Below are 20,177 nucleotides of genomic sequence, written 5' to 3'. Positions count from 1 at the left end.
GAAAGTCGGCAGCTGGGTTTACGATGAGACCAGAAGAGGAATGAGAAGTCCCCTGATAGTTTGAATCAGAAGAATTAAGTAGCTTGCGAATAAGACCCGACAGAGGATAAAAAGAGTTTAAATTTGGAGGGACCTCGTTTCGACGTTTCCGTGGTGCTGGAGTATTTGGTAAGCCGGAGGATAGTTTTCCACCTCCGCTGGTCCGAGTTTGTCACCGGGTCTCATGCTGTTGTTGCTTCAAAAGAAAGTTGGGATCCAAATAAGCTAATGGGTGAGAAAATCTTACTTTCCGGGTTACTCGTCGAATTTTCTGTCTGGGCAAGGGCTCTGAGTCGGAGGAAATGATAGTTACCTCTTCATCGCCCGCTTGACTGGCTCCCATGTCATCTGTGTCAATAAGATAGTTGAAAAAAGAGCCAAGGGAATCAAGGGCTACCTCCGACTCAACGTCATCATACAATTCAAACAGTTCAGAAGTGCTTGATTTCGTCCTATTCTTCTTGGCGGCCTTGGCCTTGGCCCTGGCCTTCTTAGCAGCTTTGTAGTCGTACTTTTTCCAAAAAGCGGATCCAGCCTTTGAAGATTGTCAAGGTTAAGTTAATAGAACATACGAGTAATAAGGTAAAATGAATGGTTTGGAGACTCACAACCGGTGGCGGGTTAAGTGTGCAGAAGGGGTTTAACCCCACTTTGCTGCAACTTTCCAGGCTCTCATTGAGAAGGGTCTTTGTCATCTCATTAATTGCGTTATCAGTTAAACGCGTGGAGCAGTAGCACAATGGATCTTTTGTATCACTCGTATAAGTACACATTAAGCCGGACCGGTGGCTCAAGGGTATGATTCTCCAGGCTACCCAGCACCAGACCAAGTCAATTCTGGTTAACCCATTTCCTAGCAGGGCCCTAACTTTGGAAAAGGCAGGTGCAAGCTTTGCGCGTTTAGCAGTGGTAAGCCGTTCGGGAAGATGGTGTTTCGAGTTGAGCCGTTGGGTGCGATAACCCGGCAGTGGATTCTCGTTAGCCGGAGAAGTGTCTTGACAGTAGAACCATGTTTGATTCCAATCTTTGGGGTGACTTGGCAAGAGAGCATAGGGGAAGATAGCATCTCTTCTCTGTTGAATTGAGATCCCACCAAGTTCTAAGTTGGGCCCATCAGTAAACTCGTTATGCTGATTCAGATAAAAATATTCCTTGAAGAGCTAAACACTAGGCTCCTCTTGAAGGTTTACTTCACAGAAGACTTGAAAATTGCAGATATTTGACACAGAATTGGGTCCGATGTCTTGAGGATGAAGTTGAAAGAAATGCAGAATGTCTCAGAAAAATTTGGATCCAGGTGGTGAGAAGCCCTGATTCATGTGATCAGTAAAAACAATAACCTCACCAATCTGTGGCTGAGGTCTTTCTTCGTCTGGTTTGGGAGCGCGCTAGTGCATGATGTTCTTTGCTGGTAAAAAGCCGACTTTGACAAAGTCCTCGAGCATTGTTTCGGTGACAATGGAGGGAACCCAATTACATGTGGTAACCGTCTTCGGCATCGTAAGGGAGAAAGCCTAAAAGGGGAGAAATATTGTCGGTTTAAGTTAATTTGTTAAGCCGGAGATGAATGTTGCAACATATATTCACATCGGTGGCTTAAAACGGGGCCTAATGTCATATGACTAGTTATAACTGGTGATATAAGCCGCCATGACAATACTAGTATTTAAGATCTATCAAGGGCGAATTCTGCTAAGTATTAGATAAACGGGTTTTATAGATTGATGAAGTCAATTCTGGATCTGACCCTATTCAGAAAAGAAAGTAAACTCAAAACCTAGTACCGCAACGGCTAAGGAACTAGCATATTGGCAAGATCTCTGCATCCAAGAAGCATATTCAGTGATTGAGGAAAAGTATAGAAACAGATTCCGCATGTTTTACACACTATCTTCGGATCAAAATAAGGATTATACAAAGGTATGGTGAAGAACGATGACGAACTCCTAAAAACTCTAGGAAACCCTAATGGAGATCTACAGTGGGGAAGATAAGGTACTTACCGGTCCTGCAGAGTAGCGGAGGTGTGCCGCAGTTTTCTGGTTCGCTCAGGTCGATGCAGCGGCCGGAGTTGAGGAAGTTGACGAGGACGGAGGCGGCGGCGCTCAAGCAGATGCGTTGCGAGAGAGAGAGAGGATGAAGACGAGAAGGCAAAGGGGGGAAATAGGAAAGACTTCCTGACCCTATTTATAAGGAAATGGATAACAGGCGCGCACGAGAATCGAGGAGGCCAAAAAATTATTATATAGCAGCTCGGACGCCTTGATTTTCGGGATGGTTATTAAAGATAAGGATCTGTGAAGATGCACTGGGCACCGTGCAAAATTAATGCGAGGTGACGTCACGATGGTTTAAAAGGATTCTGCGAGCTGACGTCATGGCGGTTTACAACGAATGTTTATCAAACAAAGAGAGGCGGGATTTTGACAAGTCAGGTATTGAAGATTGACATGACAAATTCAAATCAACCTGGGGCCTAATGTTGGAGATATAACTACTGGGTATGAACCGCCCAGGAGGGGCCGGGTCATACCACTGGCGACTTGTCAATGAAGATGGTAGGTCATTATAAGCCCATTGGCGGCCCAAGACTTAGAAGGGATTTGAGGCCTAAGAGGATGAACCGCCGCATGTATGACTTGTATTCTAAGGCAATTAGTAGTTAGTCACCGAGCCGGACACGTTTGTATGAGCCGGCCGGGACTCTTTAAACTGTCGAGCGTCAACCTGTGTATATAAAGGGACGACCCAGCGGCGGTTCAAGGGCAAGAAACAACAGATCGAGAACTGGGTCAAGTGTATTCGCTCCCTGGTAATTGAAGCCCTAGTAATACAATCACAAACTGGAGTAGGCCTTTACCTTCATAGTAAGGGGCCGAACCAGTATAAACTCTCTTCGTCCTTTGTCCCGTTTAACCCCTTTAAGCTAACCTAGTTGCGATGGCCCTGCGACTAAGTCCTTCCACTAGGGCATCCGCCGTGACAATTCCACGACACATTGTATGTGAACGTAGAGTCTATCACACCCGATCATCACGTGGTGTCTCCACGTGACGAACTGTCGCAATGGTGCATACTCAGGGAGAACACTTATACCTTGAAATTTAGTTAAGGGATTATCCTATAGCTATCGCCGTACTAAGCAAAATAAGATGCATAGAAGATAAACATCACATGTAATCAAAATATGTGACATGATATGGCCATCATCATCTCGTGCTTTTGATCTCCGTCTCCAAAGCATCGTCATGAGCTCCATCATCACCGGCTTGACACCTTGATCTCCATCATCGCGTCGTGGTCGTCTCGCCAACTATTGCTTCTACAACTATCGCTAACGCATAGTGATAAAGTAAAGCAATTACATGGCATTTGCATTTCATACAATAAAGAGATAACCATAAGGCTCCTGCCGGTTGCCGATAACTTTTAGAAAACATGATCATCTCATGCAATAATGTATATCACATCATGTCTTGAGCATATTGCATCACAACATGCCCTGCAAAAACAAGTTAGACGTCCTCTACTTTGTTGTTGCAAGTTTTACATGGCTGCTACGGGCTTCTAGCAAGAACCGTTCTTACCTACGCATCAAACCACAACGGTGATTTATCAAGTTTGCTGTTTTAACCTTCAACATGGACCGACTGCAGTCAAATTTGATTCAATTAAAGTAGGAGAAACAGACACCCGCCAGCCACCTTTATGCAAAACTAGTTGCATGTCTGTCGGTGGAACCGGTCTCATGAACGTGGTCATGTAAGGTTGGTCCGGGCCGCTTCATCCAACAATACCGTCGAATCAAAATAAGACATTGGTGGTAAGCAGTATGACGATCACCGCCCACAACTCTTTGTGTTCTACTCGTGCAAATCATCTATGCATAGACCTGGCTCGGATGCCACTGTTGGGAAACGTAGCATGCAATTTCAAAAAAAATCCTACGCTCACGCAAGATCTATCTAGGAGATGCATAGCAACGAGAGGGGTAGAGTGTGTCCATGTACCCTCGTAGGCCGAAAGCGGAAGCATTTGACAATGCGGTTGATGTAGCCGAACTTCTTCTCGTTCTGACCAATCAAGCACCGAACGTATGACACCTCTGAGTTCTGCACACGTTCAACTCAATGACGTCCCTCGAACTCTTGATCCAACAAAGTGTCGAAGGAGAGTTCTGTCAACATGAGGCGTGGTGACGGTGATGGTGAAGTGATCCGCGCAGGGCTTCGCCTAAGCACTACGAAGATATGACTGGAGGCGTAAACTGTGGAGGGGGCGCCACACATGGCTAACAATTGTTGGTGTGTGTTCTAGGCGCCCCCTCCCCACGTATATATAGGTGGGAGGGGGAGGGGCGGCCTTGGGGCGCCCCAAGTAGGAGGAATCCTACTTGGGACCCTAGTCCAATGTGCCCCCTTACCATGTTTACCGGAGGGGAAAGGAAGGAGGGGGGAAGAGGGAAGGAAGGGGGAGGCCGAATCCCTCCCCTTCCTTCTCTCTTCCCCTCTTTCCTTCCCCTTAGGTGCGGCCCATATGGGGGGGGGGCAGCCCCTGTTGGCTACTGCGTTTTCCCCTTTTGGCCCATTAGGCCCATATCTTTGTCGGGGGAGCTCGGAACCACTTCCGGTGATGCGATATGTACCCGGTACCCTCCAGAGCACTTCCGGTGTCCAAATACTATCATCCTATATATCAATCTTTACCTCTCAACCATTTCGAGACTCCTCATCATGTCCGTGATCTCATCTGGGACTCCGAACAACATGTTGTCACCAAATCACATAACTCATGTAATACAAAATCATCATCGAACGTTAAGCGTGCGGACCCTACGGGTTCGAGAACTATGTAGACATGCCCGAGACACCTCTCCGGTCAATAACCAATAGAGAAACTTGGATGCTCATATTGGTTCCTACATATTCTACGAAGATCTTTATCGGTCGAACCGTAATTGTCGTGGAATTGTCACGGCAGATGTCCTAGTGTGAGGACTTAGTCGTGAGGCCAACGCATCTATGTGGTAGCTTGAGAGGGGTTGAGCGGAATCGAGATATGCAACACAAGACAAGGATTTAGACAGCTTCGGGCCCTGGGAAACATCATGCGGTAACAACCCTACGTGTTGTTTGGGGCTATCTTTCATTATGATCACGAGGAAGTCGCCGTAAACCGGCTCTCCCAGTTAACCCTAACCCTTTAAGATTGTTTCTCCTTACTTGTCCCTCTTTGGGGAGCCCTACTCCTTCTTATATATGTTGAAGGGGCGGGTTACATGTAGAGTCCAACTCGGAATTAAGACTTAACTATTATGACTTCTCTTCTTGGGCTTCTTAACATCTTGGGCTTCATAACGTCTCGGGCTTTATAACTCCTGGCAACCCAGTTACCACTGCCTGCCGGGAGTTAACTGGTGCCGGTTTAAGATAGTCTGCCGGGAGTTAACTAGTGTCGGTTTAAGATGGTCTGCCGGTTTAAGAATGTCTGCTGAGTTATCATCTGACTTAACTCATGTCTTAACTGTCAGCTGGTTTAACAACCTGCCGGTTTACCGTCTGAGTTAACTGTCTATTTTACCTGTCTGTCTTAACTGTCAGCCGGTTTAACAACCTGCCAATTTACCGTCTAACTTAACACCAACCGGTTTACCACCTGCCGGTTTACTAAGTCCCAGCCGGGTTATAACTCCGGCCGGATCATACCGCGGGGTATATCCCTGACAGTAATGACATCATACGTTATTCCTTTTGTCATCGGTATGTTACTTGCCCGAGATTCGATCGTCGGTATCTACATACCTAGTTCAATCTCGTTACCGTCAAGTCTCTTTACTCATTCCGCAATACATCATCCTGCAACCAACCCATTAGTCACTTTGTTGCAAGGCTTCTTATGATGTGCATTACCAAGAGGGCCCAGAGATACCTCTCCGTTACTCGGAGTGACAAATCCTAATCTCGATCTATGCCAACCCAACAAACACCTTCGAAGATACCCGTGGAGCATCTTTATAATCACTCAATTATGTTGTAACGTTTGATAACACACAAGGCATTCCTCTAGTATCCCGGAGTTGCATAATCTCATAGTCGAAGGAATATGTATTTGACATGAAGAAAGCAATAACAATAAAACTGAACGACCATTATGCTAAGCTAATGGATGGGTGTTGTCCATCACATCACTCTCCTAATGATGTGATCCCATTCATCAAATGACAACACATGTCCATGGTTAGGAAACTTAACCATCTTTGATTAACGAGCTAGTCTAGTAGGGGCTTACTAGGGACACGGTGTTTTGTCTATGTATCTACACATGTATCAAGTTTCCGGTTAATACAATTCAACATGAATAATAAAAATTTACCAAGAATAAGGAAATATAAAATAACAACTTTATTATTGCTTCTAGGGCATATTTTCTTCACGGGGCTCCCTAGGAAGCCTCCTCTCCCCTCCACCTATATATATGTGAGGAGGGGAGGGGGCAACACATACCACGATTTCCCAAGCCGTGTGTGGTGCCCCTATCCCTGTAGTTCTAGTTCCTCCTCCGTCCACGTCTGTAGTGCTTGGCGAAGCCCTACAGAATAGTTTCACCACCATCGTCACCACACCGTCGTGCTGCCGAAACTCATCTATTACTTCGCCTCTCTTGCTGGATCGAGAAGGCGAGGACGTCATCGAGCTGAACGTGTGCTGAACGCGGAGGTGTCGTACGTTCGGTACTTGATCGGGACGGGTCGTGAAGGTGTATGACTACATCAACCGCGCTGATAAACGCTTCTGCTTAGCGATCTACAAGGGTATGCAGATGCTCTCCCCCTCTCGTAGCTATGCATCTCCATGTATAGATCTTGCGTGTGCGTAGAATTTGTTTTGTTTTCCATGCAACGTTCCCCAACAATCTTGAGGGGCAATCTTCTCCAAATCTCAAGAAGAGATGTAGGTCCTGAATCCAAGATGTATCTTCTCCAAAGGAGGCCTTGATCTCCATTATAGTGATAGATGAGCAAAGCCCTCTCAATTATTTTCTATTATGCTTTGCTAACCCTAGGAGGAAGTGAGGAAGGAGTATTTATAGTCTAGATGATAAATAGGGTAGGTGGGAGAGGCGATACAAGGCCACTTATTCAAATTAGCACATATACCAGCGTCTAGCTAGCTAGCCAGATGTCCGACTGTTGAAGGGTCCGATGTCTGAATTGTTGTCCGGATGTTTCGGCAGGTCCTAGGGCTCGGGCTCCATAGGGATGCGCTCCAGGTGTCGGATGTCCGGACAGTAGGTCGGATGTCCGGCTTGAGTGCCAAGGCTTTTGTTGCCTAGCCAGATGTCCGGGTTGAGTCCAGACATAAATACCGGTCGACTATCAAGGGAGCCATTTCATTTGGGCTTAGCCTGGACGTCTGTCTAGCAGTACAGATGTTCGGCTGTAGCGCAAGGACAACCTTCTCTTCTTCTTTTCCTTGCTCCTCTTCCACCATGGCTCATCCTTGTCCCCTTGCTTCTCCATGGCTGCTCCCTTGCTATCTGAGTATGCATAGGTTCTCAGTATGAGGTAATAGCCATGTCTCATATGAATGTAAGGGTAGTTCAAAGAGGAGCGAGTTAACCTCAGCTTCAATGGCAGGTGCGCGTCCTCTAGTCATCGGTCCACTTGGCACTTAGGGTGTTGGTGTAGGATCCATGGTGATGTCCATGGGGTGCTCAACACAAAAGAGATTCCATCTCCACCCTTCATTTTGCTTGCATTGGGAGGTGGGGAGGGACCCAAATAAAAAGAGGAAAGTATGGGGGGCTCAATGGGCATGGGAATGTCGTTGCTGTACTAACACACAGTTGATCAAATTTAATGCGTACATAACATAATTGTCATTAAACTCCACATTAATTTAATTATGCATGAACTTAGACTTTGACAATCAGTATGCCCAAAATGACTGGAATGCCCATGGCAATGGTCGGTTACAGACTAACACGAGAAGGTGATCAATGTCTGGATTAACAAAGACTAATATGATCAAATATTTTATAAATAAATACCTGATTTGTGCCATTTATTTTGTTTAATACGGATCATCTTACACTCCACAAAAAGACCGATTTGTCACGCCATCCATGTCTAATACGAAAACCGTTGTCAACCTCGATACATGGTTGCAACTAACTTGGACACTAAGTCCATGACAAAGTAACTCCTTCAAACTTTTATGGGGGTAGGTCACCGGGCTTGGCGGGAGGGTGATAAATGCACCCCTAACTAGCTCGGGAGGCTAGTCTGACTTTTTAAAACATGATGATTGAAACCAACGTGTTGCTCTTATGTATGGTGAAAGCCAGATAACTCTCAGATAATGTGAGTGGTTCGGGCACTTTCACGCAAATACACACACGCGTTGCACAATCGGCGCAACACGATCAAGGAGAAGTTCACAAAAGCATATCAAAATCAATGCTGAGATAATCTTAGCACATGTGCGACCAAGCATTAAAAACTTGAGCCTAAAGGTTTCAGAGATAAACACAGAGGTTCAAAAGGAAAGAGAAAAAAGAAAAAAGAAAAAGGGATATCATTGAGTGAGGAGGTGTTCCATCCCCGACATCCATTTTGAATTGAGTTTGCGCATGGATGGAGGGATGGACTCGATCAGAAATAGGAAAGACCGCATGGGGCTAAGCATGAGTGTGCATGGGCTAGGCAGACGAGGTCTGTTTGCAAATGACTCATCTCACGCTCAAAAAAAAAGACCCGACTTGTCAACATCGTCCGCATCTGATACGAAACCGTCTTCGACCTCGAGGCATGGTTTCATTACGGTTGCCGCTAGCTTGGATGTCGAGTCCAGACAAAGTAACCCCTTCTCCAAATTTTGAGCGGGCAAGCCACCGGATTTGGCGGGAGGGCGATAAATGCACCTTTTGACCGGCTCGGGCGGCCAGTTTATCCGTCCTTCAAAACACGACAAAGATCAACAAACCGCTCCTACGCAAGGGCCTAAAGGGCAACTCTCAGATAACGCGAGCAATCCGAGCACCTTCACGTAAACACACACACACACACTACATAGTACAACGAGTACATCGGGACATACTCAATGCGAAGTTGAAAAAACACACCGAGATCAGTGCCGAAGATGATCTAAATCTAAGTACACGAGCCTCGGTCAAGCATCGAGGACTCGAGCCCAGAAGGTATCCTCAAAGATGAACCTATGGGTTCATTTTTTCAACCAAAAGAAAAAAGAAAAGGTAAAAAGAAGGAAAAGGATAGAGTGCACTGACCGAGGGAGGAGGGAGGTTCCCATCCCCACCCTCCATTTTTGAATCGGGTCAGCGCAGGAACGGAGGGAGGGACCCGATCGCAAATAGGAAACCGCCCAGGGGCCTAGCCGCGCAGTCCGCTGGGCAGGGGAGAGGTTCGCGTGGTTTGTCAGCAACCCTGCTCCCTCTTAAACCCCCCGAAACCAAAAATCCAAAATAAAAATCCTCCCCCCCTTTCCTCCTCCCCATCCCCCTCGCCGCCGCCGCTCCCTCGCCACCGCCGACGCGCTAGGGTTCCGCCCCCCCGCCCCCTCCCGCCGCCCCGGCTCCCCCCTGCTCCGCCCCCCACCCGACCCCCGACACACCGGTGCGCTCCCCCCGCCCGCCGCCATGGCGGAGAAGCTGAGGGATCTGAGCCAGCCGATAGATGTCCCCGTGCTCGACGCCACCGTCGCCGCCTTCTATGGCACCGGATCTAAGGAGGAGGTAACCGCGTCCAACCCCGCCGCCGGCCCCCCCTCCCCCCAGCGCACGCGTTTGCTAGTCTGTTTCGGTCGGCCGAGCGCCGCCCGCCTCCCCGCCGAGACCTAGGGTTTGGTCCGTCCAGGCTTCCGGGCCACGCGCTAGATGCTAGTTGCTAGTCCGCTCTCTAGAGAAGGGGGTCCTCTATGGGCTCGGGGTTCAGGACTGGACGGCAGCGGTAAGTTTCGTAGCGAGATAGGGTTTGGTCGGTGGAGAAGACTTAGCGGTGATCATCTGACCGAAATGGCTGAATACACCACAGGGGGCCGATGCTTGCTGCCGCTGCATGTTTGTTGTATCTTCTACTATTTCTGGTTCCCCAACCTGGAAACCGATTGCATGCTAGGCGTAGATGCAGCGCTGGGGTTATGCTACTACTGCTGTGGTTTATGCGCTTGTTTTCACCTTTGCTGATTGATGAAACGGTCTGCTTTGTTTCAGAGGAGCGCCGCTGATCTGATACTGCGGGATCTGCAAAACAACCCTGACATGTGGCTGCAAGTGGTGCACATCCTGCAGAACTCCCAGAACCTCAACACCAAGTTCTTTGCCCTCCAAGTAAGTCTCTGCTCCTGAATGCCTTATTGCAAAAGTTTAGAAGGTAGTTCACACTTGAACAAAGGTTGATTGATGCCGTGGCTGCTGCTGGTATTGTATTAGATCATGCATGTTTTACATTCAGTACTGCTAGCACTGGCTATTAATTACACTTGCTACTGTTGTTCACCGGTTATATTAGGAAATGGCGCTGCTAATATTTTCCTTGTCGAACTCGTAACCGTATTTAAGCAGTTAAAATGCCTAGTCGCTTGGCTTTCAGGGTTCCAACACATTTGAACATGCAGTATGCTTCATGAAAATCCCATGGTGTAGAAAAGATGGATGTCTAATAGGATTCTGCTTTGGCGTGTGAGCTCAAGCGCCGTTGCCGTATGTGTAATTTTGTATGATACTAATTTGATTGGCTAGTTACTGCCAGCTGTTGTGCATCTCACTATATGACTAGAATGCACTTGATTGGTTTTCCTGTAGGAGATAAAGAACGTTTATATAGTTTGTTATATTATTAGTACTAAGTTAGAATGATCCAAAAGATACCTGGTTTGTCTGCGAGCGGAGAAACATACTTTAGGTTGTTTTCTGGGATAGACGCCATGTCTTCTCTTGTTTTCCTTCTGCCTCTTTTGGGCCTATTTTAAACCTGGTCAGGATAGTTGTCCTTCGATATTTGCGCAATTCTTCCATCATTTTTATTTTTGACTTGAAACTGAACTCAAAAAACATGGGTGATGACGCCATGACAGCAGATGTAGAGGGGGTGAAATGGGCCAGGATAAATGTTGATGGTCCATAAGCAAGTTATGTAGCTAGTAGCGTTTATTTTTCTCCTGTCATTCCTAAGTATACTACTATTATATCTAATCGTTCTGGGTGCCATCTTTGCATGAGATTTAGTTACTCGCATTTCAGTTCACATTACCCTGCACTGTTCTGTTTCCGTACAAAATCTGCGCACAAGATGGACAAAATAAGTAGGAACATTAACCATCTGTCGTGTTGTTAATACTGACAAATGTACGCTATTGGTACTAAACCTTGTATGGGTTGATGTTGGTTGGTGTCCTTTTCGTGCATGGCGGGTAGTCTACTGTAAATATTTAAAATTGACATATATGGTTGTAGTGTCTGCTATTAGAGCAGTGATAATTTTGAGCCTTTAGGGCAGTGATGATTTTGAACATTTAAGGGAACACAAGATATTATAATGATCACCAAATTTTGTTGTTTGACTTTCTTTTGCTGTGTGCAGTTGAGGTTATTGGATCCATATGATATGATTATGTAGGTGCATGCAGCTGCTTGCTGCATATGCTATTGCGTTTAGTTCTTGTCATGTATTGATTATTTTACAAATATATTTTAGGTACTTGAAAGTGTTATCAAGTACAGGTGGAACGCATTGCCGGTTGAACAACGTGACGGCATAAAGAATTACATATCTGATGTGATTGTTCAGGCAAGGATTAACTTCTTAGTTAGATACGGCAAACCTTTGTCATTTCTCTCATGAAATAAATCTGATTCACGCACTCTTTTCGCTGTTCACTTTTGGCACTCTACCAGCTCTCAAGTAATGAGGTTTCCTTTCGACAAGAGAGGCTTTATGTTAATAAGCTCAACATTATATTGGTGCAGGTAAGTACTGCTTGATCCATTTAACTCATTCACTTTTTTTGATTACCTGAATAAATGCATTTGACAACCACTTTTTCTGAATTGTGGCCAACGTAATAGGTTCTGAAGCATGAGTGGCCAGCCAGGTGGACATCCTTCATTCCTGACCTTGTTGCAGCAGCAAAGAGCAGTGAAACCATATGTGAAAACTGCATGGCTATACTGAAGGCAAGCTGTGTTTCTATTCGCATCTGCTTAATTGATGTATCAGAACAATTATTAACCATGAAATAATTTGCAGCTTTTAAGTGAAGAAATTTTTGATTTTTCAAGAGGTGAAATGACACAACAGAAGATTAAAGAACTCAAGTCCTCACTCAACAGGTTCGTTTGTGGCCATCTGTCATTTGTGTCTGCCTAACAGCTTTTATTTGATAGAGTAGAAGTAGACTCCGTTACTTTTTTTATCTCTTCTTTACTCTTTAGTTGGACTACTATTTTAGCTCTTCTGTCCTAATTTTCCTTCTTGTGAAACAGTGAATTTCGACTCATCCACGAGCTGTGTTTGTATGTCCTATCTGCAACACAAAGTTCTGAGCTGATCCGTGCTACATTGGCTACGCTTCATGCTTTCTTATCATGGATTCCTGTTGGATTCATATTTGAGTCGCCATTGGTACTTTGCTTTTTTCTACATTCCTCCAGATTTTTTATCTCAGCATTATCTTTGAAAAGCCGTCTTAATTTTTCCCTTGATGGTTATTAGCTGGAGACGCTGCTGAAGTTCTTTCCTATGGCTGCCTATCGGAACCTTACACTTCAGTGTCTAACAGAGGTAAAGAAAACATACTGTTAGCTATGTTTAGTTTCGTGTTGTTTCCAACTATTCTGTTGGATTAATGCAATGACATTCTGTCTTTTAGTTTGATTATTAGGCTGCACTGTGTTGCGTCACATAATAGTGGCAGAAAAGTGACCCTGAGATTGACACAACATTGTTTTGACTTCTTCTTTGCAGGTTGCTGCTCTTCAGTTCGGTGATTTTTATAATGTGCAGTATGTGAAGATGTACACATTTTTCATGTTGCAGCTGCAGGTGAATGATGTATTTCAGGGAAAAAAACTATGTTTTTATTCTTTCTAAAGCTTTTCGTTTGAACACTTATTAATGAATTTCTCTCTCCATTGTTTAGGCTATTCTTCCTCCTGGAACAATTCCCAATGCGTATGCTAATGGTTCCAATGAAGAACAAGCATTCATACAAAATCTGGCACTCTTCTTCACTGCCTTCTTCAAGGTCAGATCCATCACATTATGGATGTACCCTTGTTAAATGGTATAGATGAACTTTGACATGTAGATGATGTAAGGATCCTAATTCTGTTATCACCACGTTCCCAGCTGTAACACAAAATGGATTTTTATAACAATATTTGTCATTGTTTTGCATGTTCAAACTCCATGATCTACAAACAGAGACATGCTAGTTGGTAATATAAGTAATAATGATACAAAAGAAGGAAATCTGTTCTTTGGTGTGATCCATTGTTTTGTGGTAATCTCTTTCTTTCTGGTGCATGCAGAATCATATACGCATACTGGAGGCTTCTGCAGAAAATAGAGCTGCATTACTTGTTGGTCTCGAGTACCTCATCGGAATATCATATGTTGATGACACTGAAGTTTTCAAGGTAATAAATTAGACTTGATTTAGCATGCATATACATTAAACATGGCGTAATTCTCATGATGGTTATTTACAGGTGTGTTTGGATTACTGGAATGTATTTGTCTTGGAGCTTTTTGAAGCACACAATCAAATGGAGCCTGCAATACCAGCTGTAAGCATGATTGGGCTTCAGGTGCTTTTAATTTGTTTCTGTTAGGAAAGCTGTCCACGTGATTTTCTAATGATTTAGATATATATCCAGCTTTCAGTTTAAGCATTCTGTCAAAAAACTATCATGTATGCTACTTCCTCCGTTTTGAATTATTAGATCTTCTAACTTCTTTCTAAATCGTATATATATAGATGTGTTTTAGTGTGTTTATTCACTCATCTTAGTCCGTATGTACCCCATATTAAAATATCCAAAATGTTTATAATTCGGAACAGAGGTGATATTTTCTTATGTTGTTGTGATATATTTCCATCCATGTGCTGCATTTTGTTCTATGTCTGTTTCTTGCTTTGTGAACTCTTTCCGTAGTCAAGTTATAAATCCTTCTGGTCACACCAATGTTTAACTTGTAGGCCCAGATGATTCCTGGAGTTGATGGTACTGGTACAGCTGTTCACCAAAGGAGGCAGCTTTATGCAAGTCCACTATCAAAGTTACGAATGTTGATGATTTGTCGGATGGCAAAGCCTGAAGAGGTATTGATTGTGGAAGATGAAAATGGCAATATTGTACGGGAAACAATGAAGGACAATGATGTCCTTGTCCAATATAAGGTTGGTAACAAATTGCGAAGTTGCTGTGGTGCTTTATGAGGTCTATCATAAAACTGATGTGACACTTCTTTAACTCTAATACTAGATCATGAGGGAAACGTTGATCTATTTGTCCCATCTTGATCATGAGGATACAGAGCAACAGGTATGCCATTCATGTTTTCCGCATTATTTCATTATAGTTTCAGAAATTATGCAACACATAGTATACACTACTGTGAGCTGGTATGCAGTATATGTGGTACAATTGCACTCCTTTGTCTTTTTGTTTAAATGCCATAAGATCTAGCCAAAACACTAATACAATTAATGACAATGAACACGATTATTCATTTGAGACTGTTCAGTCTGTGTATCTAGGGTGCAAATATCTATTTTGTTTATACATTTGATGCCCTGCTTATGTTTTCTATTTACTGCCCTTTTGAATTTAAGCCGCAACTCTGACACTTCTTTTGTTATTCCAGATGTTGAAGAAATTGACTAAGCAATTGAATGGAGAAGACTGGAGTTGGAATAACCTCAATACTCTATGCTGGGCTATTGGATCAATATCTGGTTCTATGGTGGAGGAACAGGTTTGTTCCCTGTCATTATCCTCATTTATTTGGTTTCGATAAATGCTCGTGGAGGACTTGGCGCTTTACTAACTTCACTTCACATTGCAGGAGAACAGATTCTTGGTGATGGTTATTCGTGATTTGCTAAATCTCTGTGAAATCACGAAGGGGAAAGACAACAAAGCTGTTATTGCGAGTAACATCATGTGCGCGTTTGCTTCAATTCTCTCATGTTTGGAATTATCAAAAGAATATCTTTGCTGATCCAATGTTTGAATTAATAGGTATGTGGTCGGTCAGTACCCAAGATTTCTCAGGGCTCATTGGAAGTTTCTGAAGACAGTAGTCAACAAATTATTTGAGTTCATGCATGAGATGCATCCTGGAGTTCAGGTCAGTGATGCACATGTAGTTTCTTCAGTTGGAACAGGAAAATTCTTGTAGTGTGAAACACATACTCCCTTCGGTCCATATTACTATGTACTAAAGCTGCAACAAGTAATATGGCTCGTAGGGAGTATATTATTAGTATTTGTGGTCACCTACAGTCCGCTGCTTCTGTTTTTGTTGCTGTGCATAGTTGTGCTTCTCTCTGCATTTGCAGAAAGTTTTAAGTACCTCTTCAACTGCTACATTTCCTATCCTACTGTATGTAATGTGTGTAACACACTGCTTGTTGCAGGATATGGCGTGTGATACATTCCTGAAAATTGTTCAGAAATGCAAGCGCAAGTTTGTGACACAACAGGTAGATTCATTAATCACATTGCTTTTGTCTTCAATTCTGTATTTGAATTGATGGACTTTTGATTTATTTCTAGTTATGTATTACTTAAACGCATGTGGGTAACTCAATTTAGACACACATCATCACATTTATACTATACCATACTCACCACTTACGTGCCCATTTGTTTTGTATTTCCTGCTATTTCCCAGGTGGGCGAGAACGAACCATTTGTTTCTGAACTGCTCACCAACCTTGCTACGACAATTCTTGATCTTGAGCCGCATCAGATTCATACGTTTTATGAATCGGTATGTTGAACAAATTGAGCCAGGATAGGCTATCACTTGCACTACCATTTGTCCCTTTTGTGCTCAATGTTCAGGCTAGCACATGATTCAAGCCGAACCTGATATTATTTGTGCCTTTGTGCTCACTGTTCAGGTTGGTCACATGATTCAAGCTGAATCTGATAATACTAAGAGGGACGAATACCTGAAGAGATTGATGAGCCTTCCTAATCAGGTTTGGTTTTACCATTAACTTTTGCATTCTTCATGCTTTCTTTTAAAGATAGTATTTACAATGTTATCTTGTGATTTGATTTGACAGAAATGGGCAGAAATAATTGGACAAGCAGGCCAAAGCATTGATATCCTGAAGAACCAAGATGTTATCAGATCTGTTCTTAACATCTTGCAGGTAATAGTCGAGGCTGTATTTGATCATTGTGGCTTTACAAGTGTAAACTACAATGATGTTGGCTGTTTATTGCTTTGAAGTTCTTTACGTAGTTTATAAATTCACTATAAGATTGTGATTGGTATACTTCAAGAAATGATATTTGTTAGACGACCAAACTCAGTTGCATGTCATTCCTCAAAAAGATCAGTCTCCTGAACACTTGGTTTGTGCACAGAATAGTTATCTGGACTTGCCAAATGCACCATAAACACACTTGATAGCTGAACTCACAGGCTTGCTAGAGTGTTTTTATTGTAGAAAATTATAGTGCTTTTAGTTGACATTTTTACCAACCAGCCTGTATGGAGACTATGAATTAGCACCAGTATGGTATATGCTGTTCTTAGTGACACCTTCACAAATTTGCTAATAGTAGTTTGTTGCTAAAGGTGACAATGATGTTTGCAATTGCTCCCTGGGTGGTATGGACGTAATGTTATTTGTGATTGCTCACTTGGTACTAACATGATGTTGCTATTTGCAATTGCAGACAAACACAAGTGTTGCGACTTCGCTTGGACCACACTTTTTCCCACAAATTTCACTGATCTTCCTCGACATGCTGACAGTTTACAGGTATTTTCTTTAGCATCCACATGATGTTTATAGTATTATAGGGTGTTGGTTAGCATCTTCCAAAGTTTTGAGAAGTAAAAATAACCTCTTCCGTTGGACTAGTCCTGCCTGGTGTCACCTGGTCCTGTAAACTTGGGCAGCCTAGTATGGAGTACATGATAATTTTAAGCTGGGGCAAGCCAATCTTGTCGAAATTTGCTTGTATACTAGTCCAAAATGCTACTCATTGTGCCTCCCCATTTTGTTGTCATAGTTTGAGGTTGTGCAAAGTTACGAGCAATGTGTCACAATCTAATGCATCCTTTGTGTTATATTTGTATCAGAATGTACAGCGAGCTAGTATCAAGCACTATTGCTGAAGGGGGGCCTTATGCCTCAAAGTCGTCATTTGTAAAACTCTTAAGGTATTAATCGTTGATATCTATCCTTCTCTTTTCATTTATCTGTCTTACTGAATAATAATATAATACTTCAAACAGATCTATCAAGAGGGAAACATTGAAATTGATTGAGACATTTGTGGACAAAGCTGAAGACCTACCGCACCTTGGGAAGCAGTTTGTTCCTCCAATGATGGATCCTATTCTTGGTGATTATGCTAGAAATGTGCCTGATGCAAGGGAATCTGAAGTCCTGTCCCTGTTTGCAACAATTATAAACAAGTATTGCCTTGAATTTGATACCCATTTTTTCTCTAGCTGGGAACTAAAATGTTCTCTACTTAGTGAGTTTTAGCTTGTATGAAGATTCTTCTGTCAGTCATCTAGGTTTCATATTCAGTTATTTGTTGTTAATACTTAACTACTCTGCTGTTATTGTCCATCATTTCTAATCTTTGTATTTATACTGAAGGTACAAAGCTGAAATGCTTGATGATGTGCCTCGTATATTCGAGGCTGTTTTCCAGTGTACTCTTGAGGTAGGAATTGCAACCTTGTTTTTACTGTTCATACTCAGTTACACGTCCAGATTTCGCTGATTGTTTGGTCTGGCCAGATGATTACTAAAAACTTTGAAGATTATCCTGAGCACCGCCTCAAGTTTTTCTCTTTACTTCGTGCTATCGGCACCCATTGCTTCAAAGCTTTAATTCAGCTTTCCAGCCAGGTTTGTGGTAACTTTTTTTAATTATTACTATTTGCCCTGTTGATGGTATCTATTAATACAGCAACCCAAATTCCTTCTCTTTAATTTGATTATCGGACTGTTTGTTTCAGCAATTGAAGCTTGTGATTGATTCGATCAACTGGGCATTTAGACATACAGAGAGAAACATTGCCGAGACTGGTCTTAGTCTTTTATTGGAAATTCTGAAGAATTTTCAGGCAAGAACATCTGGTCCATCCTTTCTTTGCTGTATGTAATTCTTTGGAAGCTAACTCTTTGATACGGCTGCCTTGCAGGCTTCAGAATTCACGAATCAGTTCTACAAAACATATTTTTTGACTATAGAGCAGGAGATTTTTGCAGTTCTCACAGATTCATTTCATAAGCCTGGCTTCAAACTTCATGTTTTGGTGCTACAACACTTGTTTTGTGTGGTATGTTTCTTGTGCATGATTAATATCATGACATCTAGTGTTTGTATGTGTGCGTCTGCTTGATTAGGTTTGATAATATGTAGGTTGATGGCCTAACTGAACCTCTATGGGATGCATCCACGGCATCATATCCATCTAATGCCATGTTTGTACGGGACTACACAATCAAACTTCTTGGAGCATCATTTCCTAACATGACGGCAGCTGAGGTATGATCATCCTAATATAGAGCTATACTGTCATTGACTTGGTGCCATTATGAGCCTGGCAAATTTTCTTGCGCAGGTGACCAAGTTTGTTGATGGGCTCCTTGGTTCGAGACATGACCTCCCAAGCTTCAAAAACCATATTAGGGACTTCCTGGTGCAATCAAAGGAGTTCTCAGCCCAGGTAAATTTCGTTATGCCATCATAAGGTTGATGACAATCCTATACTGCTTTGGTAACAAGTTCTTTGTGCAAGCTCCTCTTCTGATGGTTTAACTGTGGCTGGCTTATTTAGGATAACAAGGATCTGTATGCGGAAGAGGCTGCGGTACAAAGAGAAAAGGAAAGGCAACGGATGCTTGCCATCCCAGGGCTGATTGCCCCAAGCGAATTGCAAGATGAGATGGTAGACTCATAGTGCTCTGTGATTGTGCACTGCATTGCTAATCCAGTTTGATGGTCGATTAGGCCTCCAGAGGCCTCCATGTCCCGGAGCCTGAGTTTTCTTCCAGGGTGGTGGTGGTGGTGAAAGGAGGGTGATGCCTGCTGTAATTTTATTTCCGGTTTGGCGATTCCAAGATTTGTGCTGCTAGTTGATGATAGGGGAGAATTTTGCCGCAAGAGGTGCTCGGGTGAGCCTTGCGGGCTGTTTGGTTGGCTAGATGGATGTGTTTTAGTGCTCGGTGAAACATTTTGTGCGTGTGCTGAGCATGATATAGTATGGATGTTGATCCTTAATTGTTAGTTTAGTCTATAGATTTGATGACTGTATTATGATGGTGATGATGTATCAAGTGACTGAATTTGGTCCGGGCTGAGCTGGTAGGAAAGCTGATAATCCTCCTAGTGCTTGTTTATGTGAAATATGTTTCTTCTGAATTTTTGAGCTTTCTTGGGTTGCATCTTATCTGTTTTGCATCTGTGCTTTAAATCATCAAGTTTCTTAGTTTGAGTTGTTACAAATTATTGAGTTTTGTTTTTGATCTAAATAAATTATGGAATTACCATATATTGCATCAACTTACACGCAACTGCTTGGCGGGGAGCGATGCAAGTAAATATTTGATGTGGTAGTGAGTTTTGCTATCCACGTGAATGTTGATTAGTTTGTAGGTGGTGCGGTGCTGTGCTGACGGACGGAAGGGGTGGTGTGCAGTCTCTCTCGGTCCAAAGACTCAACTTTCACGAGCAAAGCAAACATCTCTCTTTCCTCGGTTTGTTGGTCTTTATGTGGACTAGTCCAGACCCCACACATGTATCTATCTATCATCTGCGTAGTGTGGGGAAAGTCCCATTCACCATAAAGCAGCGGTGCAGTTGCTGTGAGCGGCTTTGCTACGCCCGTTGCTGGACAAGAGGCCACG

At 43.3% G+C, this 20,177-nt stretch overlaps 1 protein-coding gene across 2 annotated transcripts; it reads left to right on the top strand.

Moving 5' to 3' along the window:
• Positions 1-9,607: 9,607 nt before the first annotated feature.
• LOC125553257 (protein EXPORTIN 1A) lies at positions 9,608-19,692 on the top strand. 2 transcript variants are annotated; one of them, XM_048717062.2, is made up of 31 exons: positions 9,608-9,792; positions 10,270-10,386; positions 11,753-11,845; positions 11,953-12,024; positions 12,124-12,231; positions 12,305-12,387; positions 12,541-12,679; positions 12,770-12,838; positions 13,022-13,099; positions 13,197-13,301; positions 13,588-13,695; positions 13,768-13,866; positions 14,259-14,459; positions 14,545-14,604; positions 14,927-15,037; positions 15,128-15,225; positions 15,304-15,412; positions 15,702-15,767; positions 15,959-16,057; positions 16,191-16,271; positions 16,359-16,448; positions 16,981-17,066; positions 17,390-17,470; positions 17,546-17,728; positions 17,919-17,985; positions 18,063-18,173; positions 18,284-18,391; positions 18,470-18,607; positions 18,691-18,816; positions 18,893-18,997; positions 19,109-19,692. In XM_048717062.2, exons 1-31 carry the CDS (start codon positions 9,697-9,699, stop codon positions 19,229-19,231), a joined length of 3,210 nt encoding a protein of 1,069 aa, XP_048573019.1. In that variant the 5' UTR covers positions 9,608-9,696; the 3' UTR covers positions 19,232-19,692. The 2 variants fall into 2 exon arrangements, with proteins under 2 accessions (XP_048573019.1, XP_048573020.1); XM_048717063.2 differs by having other exon boundaries at positions 9,609-9,792; positions 13,768-13,845.
• The last annotated feature ends 485 nt before the right edge of the window (positions 19,693-20,177 follow it).

Source organism: Triticum urartu, chromosome 4A (assembly GCF_056163025.1).
Source record: "Triticum urartu cultivar PI428250 chromosome 4A, HENAU_Tu73, whole genome shotgun sequence".
In the NCBI taxonomy this organism is placed as follows: Eukaryota; Viridiplantae; Streptophyta; class Magnoliopsida; order Poales; family Poaceae; genus Triticum; species Triticum urartu.
Note: the sequence above shows the minus strand (reverse complement) of the source record. Positions and strands in the feature narration are given on the sequence as shown.